This window comes from Labrus mixtus, chromosome 22 (assembly GCF_963584025.1).
Source record: "Labrus mixtus chromosome 22, fLabMix1.1, whole genome shotgun sequence".
Taxonomy (NCBI): domain Eukaryota; kingdom Metazoa; phylum Chordata; class Actinopteri; order Labriformes; family Labridae; genus Labrus; species Labrus mixtus.
In genome coordinates, this window is record NC_083633.1 from 16,392,941 (window position 1) to 16,411,455 (window position 18,515).

The following is an 18,515-nucleotide window of genomic DNA, read 5'->3' on the forward strand; positions in this document are numbered from 1 at the left end:
AGGCAAACCAAAAGAAAGAAAAGGAAGAAGAAGAATTGGTGCTTTGATGACAGCAACAACTATTTGTTTAACCAATATGAGTCACTGCGTTTGTTTGCTTGCATAGAAGAGTTGTTATGGAAGCTCTTTAATTTGGAGCTAAGGGGAGTAGAAGATGCCATTCTGAACATACAGTATTCAACTCTCTCAAAGCCAAACAACATTTTCAGCTTTTTCAGTATTGCAGGAAATCACGTTGTCTTAATTCTTTTGGTGTTAATGATCTTAATCTCTGTGTGAGCTGTCAGTAGTGAGTCTTTCTCTTTTTTTGACGTTCTGTTAGTTTCTATGAACCATGTCAGGTTTGAACTGAAGTTCTATCTCAAGCCAACGATCACCACTGATGACACCAACAACTACACTAAAAGGCTAGCTATTCTGCTTAAAGCTCTACTTTTTATTTGCCCATTTTTTTTTTATTACCACATAAAGCTGGAGAGGACACCATTTCTGCAGGAATCTAGCAAAAGGCTTGTGAACAGTGACCCTGCAAGATGCACAGTTTTTGCAAAATCTTGTGATGTGCGAGGGTGGTAACACATTCGTCTTTTAAATGTCTTTCAAACTATTTAAAGTTTATTGTAGACAGCCTAGGATTAACAAAGAAAACAATTCTTCCTATAGTAAAATCAATCTGAGATATAGGCAGTATGTGCTTGAGGGGGGCACCTCTGCTTTTTGTTAGAATAGATTCTTACACTTCTATGATTCATATTAGAAGTTTTGTTAAACTTCAGTGTAAAACATTAATGTTGCTCTACAGCAGCAAAGGACAAGTTTTTAACGAGTTCTACTTCAGTTAAATTGCATGAGGATTCAGCTCATTGATCGATTACGTCATGTAATCATAAGATTAATTAATCAAAGCAGCGGGTCACAATGTTGGAAAAAATAAATATTTCTCAGTTCTAAACAGTTCGGTAAAGTCGGGACGTTCAGCCCAATCAGTCACAATCAGGTCCTGATGAGACAGAAAACAACTCACTGATTCTTAATTGGAAACGAAGTCTGATTTTACTTCAACGCTGATGTTAACAAAGCTTCAAGATCAAAAATGTTGGAAAAATAATCAAAGAATGATGTCACACTTTGTCACCTTTTGTTAGTGACTGTATTCAATCAATCAAGTCGATCTGAGTGACATATCACACAACAAAACAGATACTGTCTGAACATGTTTAACTACATTTTCATAATAGTATTTTTCCATAAAGAATCGATATAAAGTTCATCAGTGGTTCACTCACTTCTTCATGACAAAAATATGCAAAACAAAAGGAAATATAATTAACGTGGTGCAAAAAGCAATGAGTCAATTTGATGACTGTGCCGTGAGCGAGACGCACAGAAGCTTCAGAGTGCCTGAAAGCTCTGCTGTGCGCTTCCTGCTGTCAATCACTCATCTTCAAATGGAAAATAATCTGAAAAATACACTAGAGGGGAGAAGCATAAGCCTAATGAAAAATGTCCTGTGCTCCTGGCCAAACCATCAAACCGTACACAGTCCAAGATTTATTTTTTTGTACAAACGCAAATGGTTACAACATTACACGGGGGACAGACAGAGCTGCTGTATAGTTTTACTACAGGAGAGTAGAGCACAGCATGTTCTAGGAAACAAAAAAAGTTTTATGCCTCAGCTCAGGATAAATCTCTCTGCTATGCAAAGCACGCAGCTCCTGTTCAGACACTTTTTGGCAGAGTTTGACAGAAGAGTTTATTGTCTTATTAAATAGTTTATTTAAGTAAACTAAAAGGACTTAGAAAACACCCTGATTGTGTTGGGATACTACAAACAGAAAACAATATGTCATGTTTAATACTGCATGGTGCTGGAGTAAGGATTTTTCACATAAGGTAGGACAGGTATGGTGTGGGAGAGTAGAGAAACGAAGACACTGAATGTGACCTATTGTTCTCTGTGGCTCAGTTTGGCCTGGATGACTAAATCTGTCCCAACATTCCCACCATGGTAAGATGAAGACAAGAGGTGTGTGTGTGTGTGTGTGTGTGTGTGTGTGTGTGTGTGTGTGGGGGGGGCTAGTTGTTCCTGGAAGAACAAAACAATGCTGCTCCGTCCTCTTTCTTTCTTTTATGTCACCGTGTTTGTGTAGTAAGAAAGCGAGAAATGGATGAAACCGTGCAGGTTTTTTTGTTGTGGTTTCCAAGTGCAGACAAAAGACAGGGTGGCTGACAAGGGCAGGGCAGCACAGTTGCGTGATTAGTGCATTCCTCGTCACTCCCACCGCGCCTGGTGCAACAGCACTGCAAAGCGATTGGACGGGCAGCCGAGCGACAATAAAATTTCCCTTCTCCATTCCCTGGCAGCGCTCTAAAGGGCTGATTCAACGCATCGCTGCATCCACGTATTTACATACAAATAAGAGAGAGGATGTGGATAGTTATCGCTGCCTGCCCTCCCTCAGCATGTCTACGTGTCTCTGGTTATTGGCCAGCTTTTCTTCTTCTTCAAAAAAAAAAAAAAGCTGCTCTGATTAGAAAAACAGCTCGATTTGCCGAGGGCTATAAGAGCTCGGGAGCCTACGTGAACCTGGATAAAGGCAACACAAAGAGGGTATGCATGACAAATATGACAAGCCAGGAACACCACAGTGTTATAGGTGTATGATGACAGCAGTTGTCTTTTAAATAAAGGTTTGTCTATGCAACATTGCCCTGTCGGCTTCCACTCCAGAGAAGGATAAATCACAGCTCCTCTACAATGTCCCTCAGGAAGAAAAAAAAAAGCCTCAGTCTCTGCTGTGGTTGTTGTTTGATTGTTGCAGGTAGATCTGCTGCACGGTCATCCCTGCAGCTCACTATTCTTAAGTCTAGCCTGCAGAGAGGATCACCCCAGACATTTGCAATAAACTCTGCTGCCTTCAGAAGCAGACTGTAGATCTGAGGTGAGAAAGCAGAAATGAAGACTCAGTGTGAACTCCTTCCCCTGAGCAAAGCTGTGTTTGTTATTCATGAGGACTCTGGCTCTCCTTGAGAGATTCTTGGGGGGGAAAAAAATTACACTGTGAGTTCTGGGACAAATGAACTGCTTTTCTTTACCCGCATGACAGAAATGGCTGCCGTCAATCCGCAGTGTTCCACGACCCTGCGCCCTGCTGTGGCTTATCGTGCCCAGCAGAGTAAAAGGGAGACGGAGAAAAAGAAAAAGGCTTGGATTCTGTTAGTATGTGGGATGAGGAGGGAGAGACTGAGAAAAAGAAGGAAAGCAAGAGATTGAGTGGGGGAATTAGTTGAGTATTTCAGTAATGGATGTCTTTGGAAGAAGCCCAACCACTCATCTGGGCATGGGGGGGTGAAATATGCAGGGAGGAAGAGAAAAGGATGAAAACAAAGAGTGCGAAGTAAAAGAATGTGCATTCAGGTATGTTCTGGGACCAAACCCAAATCTGTCTAACTTTTAGCTGATTGCAAAAACAGATGAGTGTTTTAGACGGATCTTTACTCAAACCTTTAAAATGCTGCACCATTAGACATTGCTACCCTACAAACAGAACTTCAGACTAAAGCCTGAAAGTGAAAGGCAATGCCTCGAAAGCAGACGTATTGGGTTATAACACCTGCAACATAATATATAACCACAGACGGCTGATTGCACCCTCTTAATTTTTCAAGACTTAAGCTCCTTATCTGTTCTTTGAAGCGTCACTTGAGGAAAATAAGAGCGGTTGACGCTTGAGAGAGAGAGAGTCAGACAGACAGAGAGAGAGAGAGAGAGTCGGAGCAGCAGAGCTTTGCATGTAAATGAGGAAGCCAGCTGGAAAAAAAAAAAAAAAAGCCTGATTAATTGAAAGCACCGCACTCAAGAGGTGGTCACAGCAGGTCCGACACTCAATGTCCATCAACATCTCACATTTTTGCTGTAAATAATACTGCAGACTAATGAATCAGTCCTTCTGGTGAAAAACTTGCTGAGGTGTATCAGCTATCAGGATGGCTCCTCAGTTGCATAACAGTACAAATCCTGTACGATTATGTAACTGATCTCGATGAGGTAAATCGATCCCCCTTCATAAATCACTCGTCACTGAGGCAAACGTTATTTATTTTCATTTTTATGGCAAGCGTTTATAGCAAACAGCGGGGTATTTTGCAGGCATTCCTCCCTCTCATTTTCCCTTTTCCTGGTAGCAAAGACATGCTGAAGCCTTACTTTAAAGAGGGAGGGGAAGCCTCAAAGTGGAGGGTGGACGCTTTCTTAACAACGAAAGGTCTCCCATTAACCCGGAGCGAGTGGGAGGAGAGGACACTAGCAATAACGTGAAAGCAAGTCATCACTTCTCGGGGGTTTTTCCAGGAGCTTCTTTCTGTAACAGACTCTGCTGCTCTTAGAGACGTGGTGAGAACAGAAACTCTGGAACAGTCTGAAAGTCAGTATGTGATTGGCTGTCCCCCCTCGGGCTGTTATGCCACAGCAATCACAGATAATGTTTGTGAATGTGCCACAGGTCTCAGAGGAGCTGGACTTCCAGGCACTGACATCAGAGGCCCTGCTCTGTCTCTTGAAAACACTTCCTGTTTAGGCAAGTTTGAATATCAACAAAGAAAAAAGACAGATGTTCAGTAAAAATATGAACCATAAAAAGGATTTAAGGGACAATGGAGGTTTTTATTTCTTCAACCCTTTTTTTAAAGATTTATTTGTATTTATTTATTTTAGATAGGGCAGTGGAAAGAGTCAGACATCGGGGAGGGTTAGAGAGTTCCTCATTCAGGAAAGGAGACCCAGGTCGGATTTGAACCTTGGCCTCCTGCTTGGGAGACTATAGCCTGTATACATGGGGCATGCACACTAACCACTACTGGTGCCTCCATCAACCCGTTTTTCTACAATACTCTAATGCTTGGTGAAGTCTTTCCTGCTCTTTGAGACACAGTGCTGTGTACTCTGTTTCAAACTTTATTGTTCCCGAGAGGAAACTTGTCTCAGACACATCACAAAAACATGAGAAGTAAGACTTCAAATGAAACATTAAAGAGACATTTATATGCTGAAGTGGCTGAGTATTTAAAGCACGTCCATTTATTGCACAGAGATTCAACATTACAGTTACAGAACCACTTTGTCAGCGTGTGACGATCGACACTAACAGAAAAGTTTCTCTCAATCGTTGATGATTCGATTTTTGTCTACATGCTGGAAGAGGATAAATAACAGAATATTACATTCTAGCTTTCCACTCAGAAAATCATTTTCTCACTAAAATTGGCCGAGACGACAAATAGTTTCCAGAAAATTGACTTTTATTGGATTCTCTTCCAGCATATTAAGTGTCTCAGGAAAAATTAGGTCATTGTGCCTGGGTGTGTGTTTGTGTGCATTTTTGTGGCTTAGTTATGCACCTTGCCTGCTCACAGAGTAACACAATATACAGTATCGGAAACTGTAGAGGCATGTTTTTCATTCCAGCAGGACAGAGGCAGGAGGACTATTGTGTACAGAAGCCATTGTGTTTGTCCGCTGGCAGACACCAAACCAGACCATGAGTCATGCTAAGCACAGTCTGAACTCCCCCACCAGCAGCTTACACCACAGGACGGGAAAGGTTACAGCCCGTTCAACACACACTTTGAATCAGCTCTAAATTCAAGCCCGGTTAACTTTTACAGTTCCTGCCGACCACGACAAAGACGAGTACAAGATTTGACACGAGTACATGAGCCTGGAAATGAAAAACTGGATCACAGTACAAAAGCATGCAGAATGTAAATAGTGTTTCCTGCCAAGAGACCATGAACTGTGAGGAAGGGAGCACTGCAAATAAGAAATTCAATTTCACTTGTCAGTCTGGCTATATCAGATGGTTGCTCTCCTGTAAGCAGAAGAAATTGATTTATCAAATGTTGAGGCTGGTTGTTTCTGCAGTTCCTTCTGAAGAAAGGATGGAGCAAGTTATCTACATGAAAGCTACCAGGAAAAGTGTATCATTTAATAATCTACCTGGCAACGGGCCATCAAACAATACAAGTCTCAAACAGGAGGTAGCCAACAAGTGAAATCAGCCAGATATGTACACTGAACCACAATAGTTGATAACAAAAGCAGGGATGTTCCTAGTGATTTATTTCCTTTTTAATTAAACAGACATTTAAATTCAGACCAGATCCCTCAGAAGACAGTCAAAACCGAGCAATTTATTTAACCAGCTAAAGTCGTCTGTGTCGGGTCTCAGTCATCCAGGTCATGGTCAACCACAGCTTGATCAGACTAGATTGAAGATCTTGTGCCGCCTCTCCTCAGAAAGGTTTCTTCAGTTCTAAACTAAATGCCAGCATCTACCAGTCATGCCTGGAAATAAAGGCATAACCTTTTCTGTCACACAACGGCACAATATGTGTTTGCAATTTCAAGCACCTTTTATTAAAGTTGCTTCATATACGGTCAATTCAGCCACATATTCAGACAGCATAGACCCAGTCTGCAGTGCCTCAGCATGGAAATTCTCAGTTTTTTGCGATAAGGAAGGTGCACTTGAATGTAAACATTATTCCATATAGAAGTAAAAAGTCAAATACTATGTCACTGGGACCAATATGAAGTTGTTGCACTCAAGACGTATCTGGTTTACATTCAGTAACATTTCAAAAAAGAATTCCCAGAGGTCTCTTTCTGTCCTCTAGATAACAGTTGGCCAACGACTGTTTGCAGCTGATTGTGTGACCTTTCAGACTGACATGACAAAGATGAATCCGGCCTCGTGGAAAAGCAGAGCTGGTGACATCAGGCCATTCATCCTGGCCTGGACAGCTCGGTATTGGCTACTGGACCAACGATGGCAAAGGGGAGAAAAATAGAGCTGAGGAGAAAGAGAGAGGAGAGGGCACAGGGGCCACATTCCCAGCGATACCTCATGTTTACTTATGAGCTTCAAGCCTGAAATCTGTGAATGCAAACAAATCAGTATGGATGCATGCAGGCTTGAGGTCTGACTTACTAATGAGATGTTTGAGGACGCAGCTGAGGACAGGCAGGATTTTTGTTTTTTTTTGTTTTTTAGAATTGGAGAAGGACAGGACAAATAAAAAATAAAACCATACATCCATAGGCAAAATGCCAGAAGAAAGATGAATCACAGAGAGAAAGAGATCAGACAAAAATATAAATAAAGAACCGCTGGTGGGGGGAAAAAGGGGGGGTTTGTGATGCAAGGAAGGAAGAAAAGCATACAATCAAGCAGGGTGGCTTGTGATGAAAAAAGCTATCTGTCACGCTGTGCTGAGAAGTTTCATTGGCTATGAATCTTTTAGGAGCCACAGGCAAAGGTTAATACCCACAGAGGAGAGAGGGATACAAGAAAATCACTGCCCTGCATCTCTTTTCTCTGAATATGAAGGCATGACTGGAACTCTTCTACATCCGTCTTTATAACTCTTTTTTTTTTGTGGCCAGAGGGGGAAACTTAGTTGGAGCTTCAAACATGCAAGTGAGGAGAAAATAAAGAAAAAAACACAGATAAAAGTATTCAGAGAGAATAAATAAAAAAAGGGCATTAAGTTAAGCCTGTCGCTCAGGGGTCTGGAGTATCCTTTTGGTGTGATGAGATCAGTCAACAGTTTACAGCTCAAAGCTCGGGAAGATGCTAAATTAAAGGGGTGAGTGGACCGACCGACCCCCTGAGGAAACAAACATGAAGGAAATGACATGCTCTGTCTGTGCTTTGCTCAAAGTTTCGTAACAAGTTGTTCTCCACCGAGGCGTCCATGTTTGTGTCATCTACATCACTGAGAGCGTAGCAGAAAGCCAGAGCACATTTGTTGATAGTTTCATTTCATATTTATGTTCTAGCATGAGGGCATTATAAAGTAATAATGAAGTATTAGCCATACTTTTCACACCTCCTAGGCTTTACATTTAGAACTGTGCTTTATCTTCTCTGGGATGTGCTGTCATCAATCGGTGTGATGCCCACTTGAAAACATTGTTAGAACACTAATTTTTTTTGCGTTAGTGGTCTGTTCAAGTATGTAAAGATAGATGTGATTTAAGATCTTTTTTTTTTAAATGCAGCACCTTGAAAAGTGAGGGCTTGAACTGTTGTTTCTCCAGCATTTAAATATTTGAGTACTAAAATCATCACAACTATAATTCTGCATGATGAGAGCGAAAACAGGTGCTAATTGGATGCCAGGGAGTAGAAGGTCAGAGATGAGAGTAAACACACAATCAAGGGTCTATAGTCTCTGCTCTGTTACTTCACCTTCCTCTTCAACCATGACGGCATTTTAAATTAAATAACGAGCAGAAGTCATCAGTTTAAGGGCAGAGAGCACGCTTGTATTGAGTTTTCACTTTAAAAAAAGCAAAACAGACAAACAAGATGAGTCGTTTTACCATCAGTGTGTTTTCATGAAAGCCAAAAACCTTTTGTAAGTATGTTAGTAACAAAGTGAGGACTATTCTAGTTAAAAAACAGCTGATGACCTGATTATAAAGGTGAGGTTAACACCCTCAACACAACAACAACAACAACAGCAGCACATGCAGCACATGCAGCAATACACAGGCCAAACAAAGCAGAGGTTAATATGAGTCAGACATGACATGGTGAATATCTGGTGATACATGCTGGCATCATCGTTTGAGCGAGGCGGAAGTGATACGGATCTTGTTTTGTTTGCTTTCAAGCAGGTCTGACATCAGCGCAACTGAAAGCATGGCGCAGGCTCTCTCAGGTGTCTGATGTAGCATAGAAACATCAGAATCCCTCATGTTGGGCAGGGTACAGGCACCATAGGCAGAAAAAACACTTATTTCATGATCCTCCATTGTCATGTATTGCAAGCCGCCACATAAAGATTGGAAATAGTTTAAAATGTACCACACAATTTTGTAATTAAAAAAAGGGCATCAAAACAAAGTGCCAGCATGTATTTTCCCCAAGTATAGCAAGAGAGAGCTGGACTGAGAAAATTAGGCTTTTTGAGGATGGTACAGTTTAAGAGGGGTTTCTCCAGTGTTGTGTGTCAAACTGGCACACTGCCTAAGTAAACACACACACACACACACACACACACACACACACACACACACACAAACCACAGAGACACTTCAGCTTCAAGGCATGAGCTTCTTAACAGGTAGCCCCCTTCTCTCAAACCCAAACAGCTTTCAGGCTCCTTTGTTGGAAAGAAAGGCTTAAAGATCAAGGCTCTGAGCGTTTGGCTGGTGGGAGCCACATATTTATTCAATTTCGAGGGTTCAGCTGCATTCCTGGGCTGTTTCACCGAGCTGTGTTTCCAATACCGTGTCCTTTTGAAGTGTGACTTTCTATGGTCGTGTGTGCAATTGTTCAAACAAGTCCCAGCACATCTCTCTTTAATAAATCTGTCACAAAGTAGAAGTTAAATCAATCCGCTGGTGTTGAAAATATTTTTACTTCCTTCTAAATTACCAAATAAATCCTCATGTGTCTTATTCTAACAAACCCGATTTGTTTTAGTTTAAGGGCAGCACATGTGCCAAGAGCATCATTACGTCTTAAAGTGGATTTTTTTTTGTCTTGAAGTTCAGTTTGACCTCTCCTTGGTAAGAAATGAGACGTATAATTGCCAAACAAAACACAGGGGAGACTCAAAAACATCATCCTATGCCGCCAAAATTCCTCTGTCTGTCTTTCACTTTCCCTCTGAACCAAAACAGAAGGAAATGATGATTGTTCATCGTTCCTCAGGTGCAGGCGGGGCGGTAAAACCACCTTGTCTAGTAACAGAGATGCTTATCTGGGAGAGAAAAATGTCTGAGAGGGATCCATGGTGACATAACACACTGAGGCGGTGTGTGAAACCTGTTGGACTGCAGACAGAATCAGTCTGTTGGTGTGCATTCACTCATACAAATATCACTGAGGCTTATTGTCCCTCATGGAATAAAATGGCAGAGTGAGCAGAGGACTGTGGCTGCATGCAACATGAAGTATCAGACAAAAATGGATTGACTTCTAAGGAACTACAACTGGTGCCTAATGGGTTTTTTTTTTCATTGAAATATTAAATATGTTGAATGGTTGAGTCATGATGCTATTATTGTAAGGCAAATAAAATCTTAAATGAACTGGCACTGGAACCTGATGCATGTTTCATGAGCTCTGGCGAATTTGACTGCCTCAGTAGTACAGTTTTGAATTCTTCCCCCGCTGCAGAGTACAGACAGCAGTGCACAGAAAGGGTGAAATCAGGCTGACCGAATGATCACCAGAATTTTAAACAGAGTCTCTAAGTAACTTTAATGAACACAAACAGATGCCTCATCGTCCAGAGTGGCCTGATTAGAGCCGACTCACACACTCCCCACAGGCGTCAGCAAACACGCAGGAATGTCCGACCAATAGGTTACAGACACACAAAATCACATCACACACCCACTAACTCTTCTAATCCATGACTCTGTTGCTCAAAACCCCCTGCCGTGTGTGTTTGTGTGCGTCTGCGTGCTGTGAAACTAGCAAGTTCCCCCGAAAGCTAAGTACAGAAAACATCCATACAACTGGGGGAGAAATTGTTCCCCAAAAGCAGAAAGCATGAAACCGATTATCGCTTATTGCAGCGTGCGTCAAACTATTAGGATTAAACAGTAAATTTCTATAGGCTACATGTCAGTTACAACCACACACCACCAAATCATGTTAATGTTCTCAGCGTGAGTGCTGGTAATGAGGAGGAAAAATTCCAGCGAGGCAATTATGACAGAGGTTCTAAAAAATATGCAAATTCAAAGTGAATATAGGGTGCAAATTTCCTCATTATGGGTGGCTGCACTTGAACTTTCAGGGCTGATTTTAGGGTCAGACGAGGACAGGACGATTCACTCTGACTGTTTTGTCTTCAGGGGCAAAACATCGTCAAAGTAGATTTGGTTAAATATTTGTATGGGTTATGCGGCACACTACGTTTAACCAGTTTGTTCAGCTCAGCCTCCACAACATCTGACTGATGAAGATTCCACATGATCAAACATTTTACGCTCTAATTAGAGGCTTGTTTTGAATTTCAAGAAAACACCAATACAACTAAGGCAGTTGAGAAACTCGTGTGCCGTGCATGTGTACACAGTAGTTAAATATTAGCCACAAAGAAAGCAATGGTGTCATACAACAGTGGCCATCCATCATGCGGAGGTAGATAATATTAGACTCAGCTGACCAGATTTTTTGGGCTAAAGCTCAGATCTGAGCGCTCGTAACTGTTGAGCTGAGAGGAGACAAGTGAGCGCCTGCAGGGGAACAGGATGGCCCGCTCTCAATTCTTCACGAGATGTGTGCATGCAACGTCAGGGCTCTGGGCGGTGCAGGTTTTGCATGACTGTGCATTCTGGTTCATGCATGCTGGGCAGCGGGGGGAACTTTGGTAATCATCTACAATCTGTTCCGCAGCGATCCTTAACAGCCATAACTGAAGAGCGGTGACCTGGATAAAATAGGACTTTGAACTAAATGTGCAAATATCAGCAAATTCCAACAGTAAACATCCACCAGAAGGGGAAGATTTGGCTGTGTATGCCCCTTTTACTACTGTGATACCAAGGCCAATAACAGACTGCTTTAAATTTTTAATTGAAATTCTGAAGTCTAATTTTTTCAGGATTTTTGCTGCTACTTACTAGTACTGTTTATTTCCCACAGAAACTAGTGACGTGATGCCATCTGACAGCGTTATGGGCCCTCATCAAGTCAAGATGTCCCTTCAATAGGAACCAAAGTTTACGCAACATTCCTACAAACTGAATCAAGCCACGTACTACGGCCCATTACGAGGGCGCTGGGTGTTTTATGAGGTGTTGAGAGACCCCTCAGGTGTCTGTATGGAAAAAAAAGCCGGCAAGCTGGTAATGGCTTCATCGCAGAGGAGGACGAGCAACGCTTTCTTCCTCCTCCAGATTTCCCACAAATTTCTCAGAGCAGATCAACTGGGGACTTTTTTCTCTCAGTTCGTCACCAGTTTGAAACGTTTGCAGTGACGGTGGCCCTCGTAAACAATCCAGAGTTCAGTCCAACGAGAGAGCTCGGCAAACTTCACTTTCTGACACACGTGTGTAGTAATTAAAGAGTTTTGCATTCCTGTTGTTCAACTAACAAGTGAAAAGAAGGAAACAAAACACCCTGCCCAAATAGCTCTGTACCTACTTAAGTCCATGAGTAAATCCCTGTGGTATTTGCTGTGATGATGTGCCCTTGTTTGGAGAAGGTTTTAACAGCAAGTAAAACACATCTTCACGTCATGCAAATTAACATTCTTGCATTCATTTGCACAGCTGTGAGTTTTGGAGTTTTTTTTTTTTTTTTTTAAATGTGAGTGAATCTGAGGATTGAGCAGGATAGTTATGCACAAATTGAATGATTTGCTGTGCAGAGAAAAAGTGGCACGGTTCATTTCGTACATCTTTTCTAGTAGTAAAGACAATATTCCTTAACTTTCCCATGTTAATGTGCTGCTGAATCAAACTGACATTCACAGCACTGCACTACTGAACAAATGCTATTCCCATAACTTTTTAACGACTCGAGGTAACTATAAAAGCAGAAAAGTCCTACCACAAGGACCAATAGTGCAACAAAAAGCACACAAGACTCCAAGTTTAGTTTCTCCCATATCTCTCTTTTCTCTAAGACTGGCAACAAGATACACACTTTAATATCTACTTGATTAAACCAGGGTGAAAGCATGCGTTTTCTCCAGCTGTACTGGGGCAAAACATGATCTGACGTTGTCCAAAATTTGGCATGACCATCTCCAAACAAACAGTATGACTTCACCCTTCACTGAACTTCAGCACTGAATAAAATGGAGCAGAAACACATGAGAGCACAGACAGGGCAGGGGTGTTTGAATTAAAGCAATTTGCTTATTTATGCCACAGGAGGCGGATGAAAGAGTTCCCAACTCAACGAGGCATAAAGCTTCACAGGAAACCTCACGCATTGACATACACTGGCCTCAAGTAAGGGATGTCACAGTTTCAGCTGTTAAGTTTTCATTTCGAATTGCATTGATTGTCCAATCAATAGTAAAAAGCCACATGTTTTTAAAAATAGGAAAACAGCAGACTATGTTCTGAAAATGTCCAAGCCAATAGCTGCCTTTTCATTAAATCTACAGTATAACATATTTATATTGAGAGACTATGGCTTTACTGGCTGTACTTTTACAGACTGCACATGTAAAGCATTAGCGTGAAATCCATTTCGCAAATGTCAGCTACCTTTAAAGGGCCTGACATATAAAGGCCGTGGGTTTGACAGAGTTGGGCTTATTTAACACTGACATGCCCGTGGGATTGTGGGGTTGAGTGAGAGAATGTATGTTGTATAAATGTTTCCATAAAGACATTAAAATATGAAACAGCTAGACTGACAAGGATCAGGCTAAACAAGGAGCCCCCTTGTCTGGCATGCCCTCCTATCACCAGAGTGTTAACGGCCTGAGTGCGCCGAGTCGGCACTGTATGGGACGCTGAACCTGTTGACCTCTTTAGTGACGCTGCAGACAAATATCTGTGAGGCTCCACGCTCGCAGGCAGCAGTAGCCTCTGTTGGGGCAGCTTCAGAAAATCCACATGAAACAAAGTTCACGCTGTCTGTAAAAAAAAAAAAGGGGGTGACCACAGCCTCATAACTCACAACGGTCATAAAATGCTGCACATGAATCACCATCAGACTGCATGAAGCGTGTCCGACGGGAAACATGCTTACATCACAACCCAAAACATTTTCTAGACGCTCACGCACAGTGATGCTCAGCCTCCCTCCGCACACTGTCACACTCGTTTCCACATTCCTCTGTTGCATAAGCATGTAGTGAGAAGGTCAAAGGTCAGTATCAACAATAATCCCCCCCCCTAATTCTCAAGGCAGCAAGCAGGGTGACAGAAAGGAGACACCTTCCCAGGGCGCAGGAGGTCATACAGAATGATGCTGTGCAGAAGTGTCCATTCTTTAGTAAAGTATGAGGCTTTTATCGAGCCATTATGGCGTCAACGGGCAGAAGATTGGGTTCCCCCTGATTCTCTGAGATCCTGTTCAGCGGCTATTATGCTCCGCAGAACGAGCGGGGACACAATCCCAGGCATCTCTAATCACATCTGTCCCCTCATATTCACATCACAAAAGGGAGTTTGTGTGAGGCGAGTCTTCATTTGCATAGTTTGGTTGGTCCCAAATATATGCAACAGAGGGAGAAAAGGGAATTTGTGTTTATTTTCAGATTTCCCTGAACTTGCAGAACTGCAATTCAATAATCTGAGAGACTAAAAGCTTCCGTTATTAGAGCTAGATTTTAAAACCGGAACATGGTGGTTAATAGCCACACTCAGCTGAACATCAGATTTCAGTGTCGATGCATGACGTAAAATGAAGTCATCTTTGACAATAGGGCAGAAAGTATGAAATATTAACTCTGCAAACCCGGGCCGTCCCAACCATATCCTCTGTATATGGGGCGCGCACACTAACCACTAATCTACCAGCACCTAAAAATCAACAGACTGTTTAAGTAATGAATCATACCTGTTGCTAAATCTAGTCTTGTATCAGTGTGTTTTTCTTGACATGGATGACTGAACAGCGATACTTCCCATAGGCTCAGGGGCCCAAGAGGTCAAGGTCACCTAAGCCGGAACTTCTCTACGATAATGACTAATGATATTTCTTGTAACAGAGTCAACATTGCTTCTGAAAAAAAAAGGATCTTTGAAGATATCACAGAAAGTTTGCCATCATGAAACCTTCAACAAAAGCAATATTTAGCAGAATTCCAATATTTAAGGATCTTATTAAACATTGTATCCCTAGTAACCACCCTCAGACTTTGACTTCCCTTATTGCAATTACAGTTCAGGATTTATTGCTCATATGGTATTTGTGATCGGACATCTTCATCACTACATTCAGCGGACTCCAACTACTGGCATATTTTGCTATCTCACAGATAAGCAGCCGACTCCGGGAAATTCCAACAAACCGTACTGAAGCCAGGGCACTCCAGTGGAGATCAAAGCTTCCAGTTATTTCCCTCTGCCACACAAAACACAAATCAGTTCACCACTTCATCAGATGGCCTCCCACCTCCCTCCCCGGTAATAGTCTGTTCGCTCACTTTACTCGATAATCAGCTGCCTATGGGCTCGATCTAACGTATCTGGCACAGCCCAGAGTGCTGAAGCCCGGTATTACAGCCTGGCATGTGACCAGTTTTCAAACGGCTTTGCTCGGCACTGCTGAGCGCCTAATAACAGGATGTGGAGCGCCAACCGAGGAGCTGGTCAAACTCCAAAGTTGTGTTTCCCTGAGGGCACCGAGTTTGAGGGATAGATGGGAATATGGGAAGCATTGTGGTCATGATGTATCAAACCACCATCAGCTTGATAAATAAACTTTCTACGTTCAGATGTGTACATTTTGAGTGTTTTATTTTAAAGTGTGTGATTAGAAAAAAAGGAAAAAAAGAGTGCTTGTTGTCTAGGCACAGCCTCATATCAGAGTTCCTGCATGTGTCTGAACCAGGAACAGGCAAGTGTGACACGACTTTAATTCAATAACAATGAGCGCTCCAACCCCAGCAGCCACCAGCAGCAGACAACCACTCCCTCCCCTTTCTCTTTCTCTTTCCCTCTCTCTCTCTCTCTCACCCTCCTTTCCCACATCTGAGCGCTGCTTACATTTCTCTCGCTACGGAGGGTCGATTAAACCAGACACATGTATGAGAGGAATTTGGACACTTCTGGACAACAGCCCCCCACTTTTTTCTTTTTTTTTTTTTTTAAGATGTGAAATACTGATGAATCTACAGCACTGAGGGAAAGTGTGCTCAAGGGAGAACATGTTCCAGCATGTTGTACAAGTTGTTCAGAAGAAACCTGACATGAATAAAGTTATAAAAGAGAGGGGCCAAATAACAGCAGTACATACTAACCCTAAAAAAGGACGCAACAAACACAAACTTAAGAACCAGTCTCAGAAGTTATTTGTCACCTTGCACCAAAGATAACCCCTGAACCTGTGTTTGGATGTCCAGATATGTAATTAATAGATATGCGAGCACAAGTATAAAAGAGTATGCGCACTCTTTTTGTTCTAAATCAAGGACACCAATCTTGTAAGCTGATATAAGCCTATCACAAATGTACATGTTAACATTAGGTACACATGTCGGTGATGACAGGACATGTTTGAATTGCCCCCCGGGGACAAATAAAGTTTTTTGAATTGAATTGTAAACGTCCTTAAATTTGTTGATCTTGTATTATCGTATCTTCTCCAGTCTGTCCAGTCAAGGTAACCATTTTAGAAGAAGCTGTGACATTCTGTTTTTGGAATAAATCCCTTAATCAATTCAAATTTTCTGAGATTTAAAAAAAAAAATGTGATTAAATAATGTTATTATATTATAAATATCCCACTTTCAAACACTATTTTCATACTCATGACTCTTTATGTATCAACTTAATTCAACAGAGTGATGTTTTTCAAGAATGTTGTAATTGTAGTGACACTTTTTAGTTATATTTCTCTCTCTTAAACGACAGAAAGCACTTCACCTTCTGCGAAACATAAACAATCCTCTATCCTGCTGAACAACAGAGATGTCCTACAATTACAGGAATCCCTGTGGAGATGTAAGCCAGGAGAAAGTGGGTCTCTCAGCGAGGGAAGACACCACTTAAAGTGACACATTCACACACAAAAAAACATCATCTTGGGTTGACTCACCTCGTTGGATGGTAAGCTGACAACACCTGTTGATCTCCTTTTTTCCCTCATCTTCCTCTTCTCGATCTGCCCTTTCCCTTTCCCCTTCCTGGCACTGGGGCCGCTGATGTTCTTCTCCTTCACCTTGCTGGGTGATGGACTCTCCTTGTCACTGTCATTGCACGCCATGGGGCTGGAGGAGTCCGGGGACACGCACTGAGCCGGCTCCATCTGCTGAGGAGGGGCCTTCTTCAGGTTGCTCCCCGGGGTGAGGGCGGCGGCGGCGGCGGCGGTGGCGGCGGCGGGGTGGTGGTGGTGCGTTTCCTCCTCGGGTCTCTTTAGAGCCGTGCCGGAGGAGGACCGAACCAGAGGGGAGGACGGGTGGAAGTTTCCAGCGGAGGCGGTTCGCTCCAGGTTGTTGGTGAGCTCGTTGCCCGGTGGTGGAGCAGCGTGGCGGCCACTACTGCTGCTGCTGCTGCTGCTGTTTGTGTTGCTGGCACCCACGGGAGCACCCAAGGGAGCACCCAAGGGAGCACCAGTCGCTGCGGCAATGTCCCCCAGCATTTTGGCTCTCATTTTCTCCCGTTTAGCCTTCCATTCCTCTAAAAAGTCTGTCGTGGGACTTGACTTAAATCCGCCTGTTGCCATTATCCCTTTATATGTCCGTAAACGTGTTAAAACTTTCTATTAAAGTTTGATTTGATACAAAAACTTTTAGCTCTCAGCTGTCGTCCTAATGGCACCGCATTCCTCAAGAGATTAACCCGGGGTGCTGTTGACAGGTAGAAGGACAATAAAGTCAGCCACGCCGGAAACAAACTTTCAATTTTCTGGCACTTTCTCAAAACCTGGAGTTTGTTTCTACGTCATTTGTGTCAACGTAAACAATAACCGTTGGAGGTGCAACTTTCCGCGTATCTCTAATGATTCGTCCTCGCGTAAAAGTTGCATAAAGACTTCTAAAGTTGACAAAACACGAGTAAAAAGTTTGAATTGAGGCGCAAACTCACCTGTGTGGCGCTGTTTCAAGTCACCAAAGTGCGCTCTTCGGTGTGACCAGGTGTATCCGTGCTCTGCTCTGATGAATGGCGCTTGTCTCGGGCGCTGCGCTCGTGCTCTGCCCTCTGGCACACCGGGTGAATCCGGAAACTAACGAACTGAGCCGAAGCAAAGACAGAGCTCGGCTGTTGAATGAAGGCTGTGTAAAAGTCCTTTAAGGTTCGCTTAAAGACGGTTTATGGTACTTTTAGAAAGTTTCACGGTATTTCTGTTACCCTTACAATACATTTAATCATTTATTATTATGATTATCGGTTTTGTGTTAATATAATAGTAATAGAATAGAATTACTTTATTGATCCCAAACTGGGAAATTACAGCAGCAGGTTGTCCAAACACACAATATTAGCAAAAAACACAATATTAGCAAATCTAAACACAATATAATATTAAATACAAAGTAAATAAGCACTAAAAATAAGAATGGGAATATATACAACCAGGATTTAACTTAGCATTACTAGTCTTAAATATGAAAGATTAAATGTAAATGTGCAAAAACAGAGTTGTAAATGAACAGTATTGACATAGGGAGATGTGCAATCAGTGATACTGCTAATTTAATGCTGAAATATCAAGGTTTACTAGTGATTGCAGAGAATTTAACGCGATCTGTTGGTCTTATCACAACTGACATAGTGTTCATTATACCTTCTTGTTTAAATGTTAAAGTGTAAAATGTAACCCAGTTTTAATCATTTAAACTTTAAATAATTGCAC

The 18,515-nt window shown here is 42.2% G+C and overlaps 1 protein-coding gene across 3 annotated transcripts in view; it reads right to left on the reverse strand.

Annotated features, from left to right (window-relative positions):
* Window positions 1-17,851, reverse strand: part of pawr (PRKC, apoptosis, WT1, regulator) — a 52,551-nt gene extending 34,700 nt beyond the window's left edge. The window contains exons 1-2 of one of the 3 annotated variants that reach the window (XM_061029491.1): window positions 17,747-17,851; window positions 16,758-17,508 (exon numbers count right to left, since the gene is read on the reverse strand). In XM_061029491.1, coding sequence (XP_060885474.1) covers window positions 16,758-17,384 — 627 coding nt within the window. In that variant the 5' untranslated portion in view covers window positions 17,385-17,508; window positions 17,747-17,851. Of the gene's footprint in view, window positions 1-16,757; window positions 17,716-17,746 lie in introns of those variants that run through there. The other 2 variants (XM_061029488.1, XM_061029492.1) reach the window with 2 other exon arrangements.
* Between the last annotated feature and the right edge of the window lie 664 nt (window positions 17,852-18,515).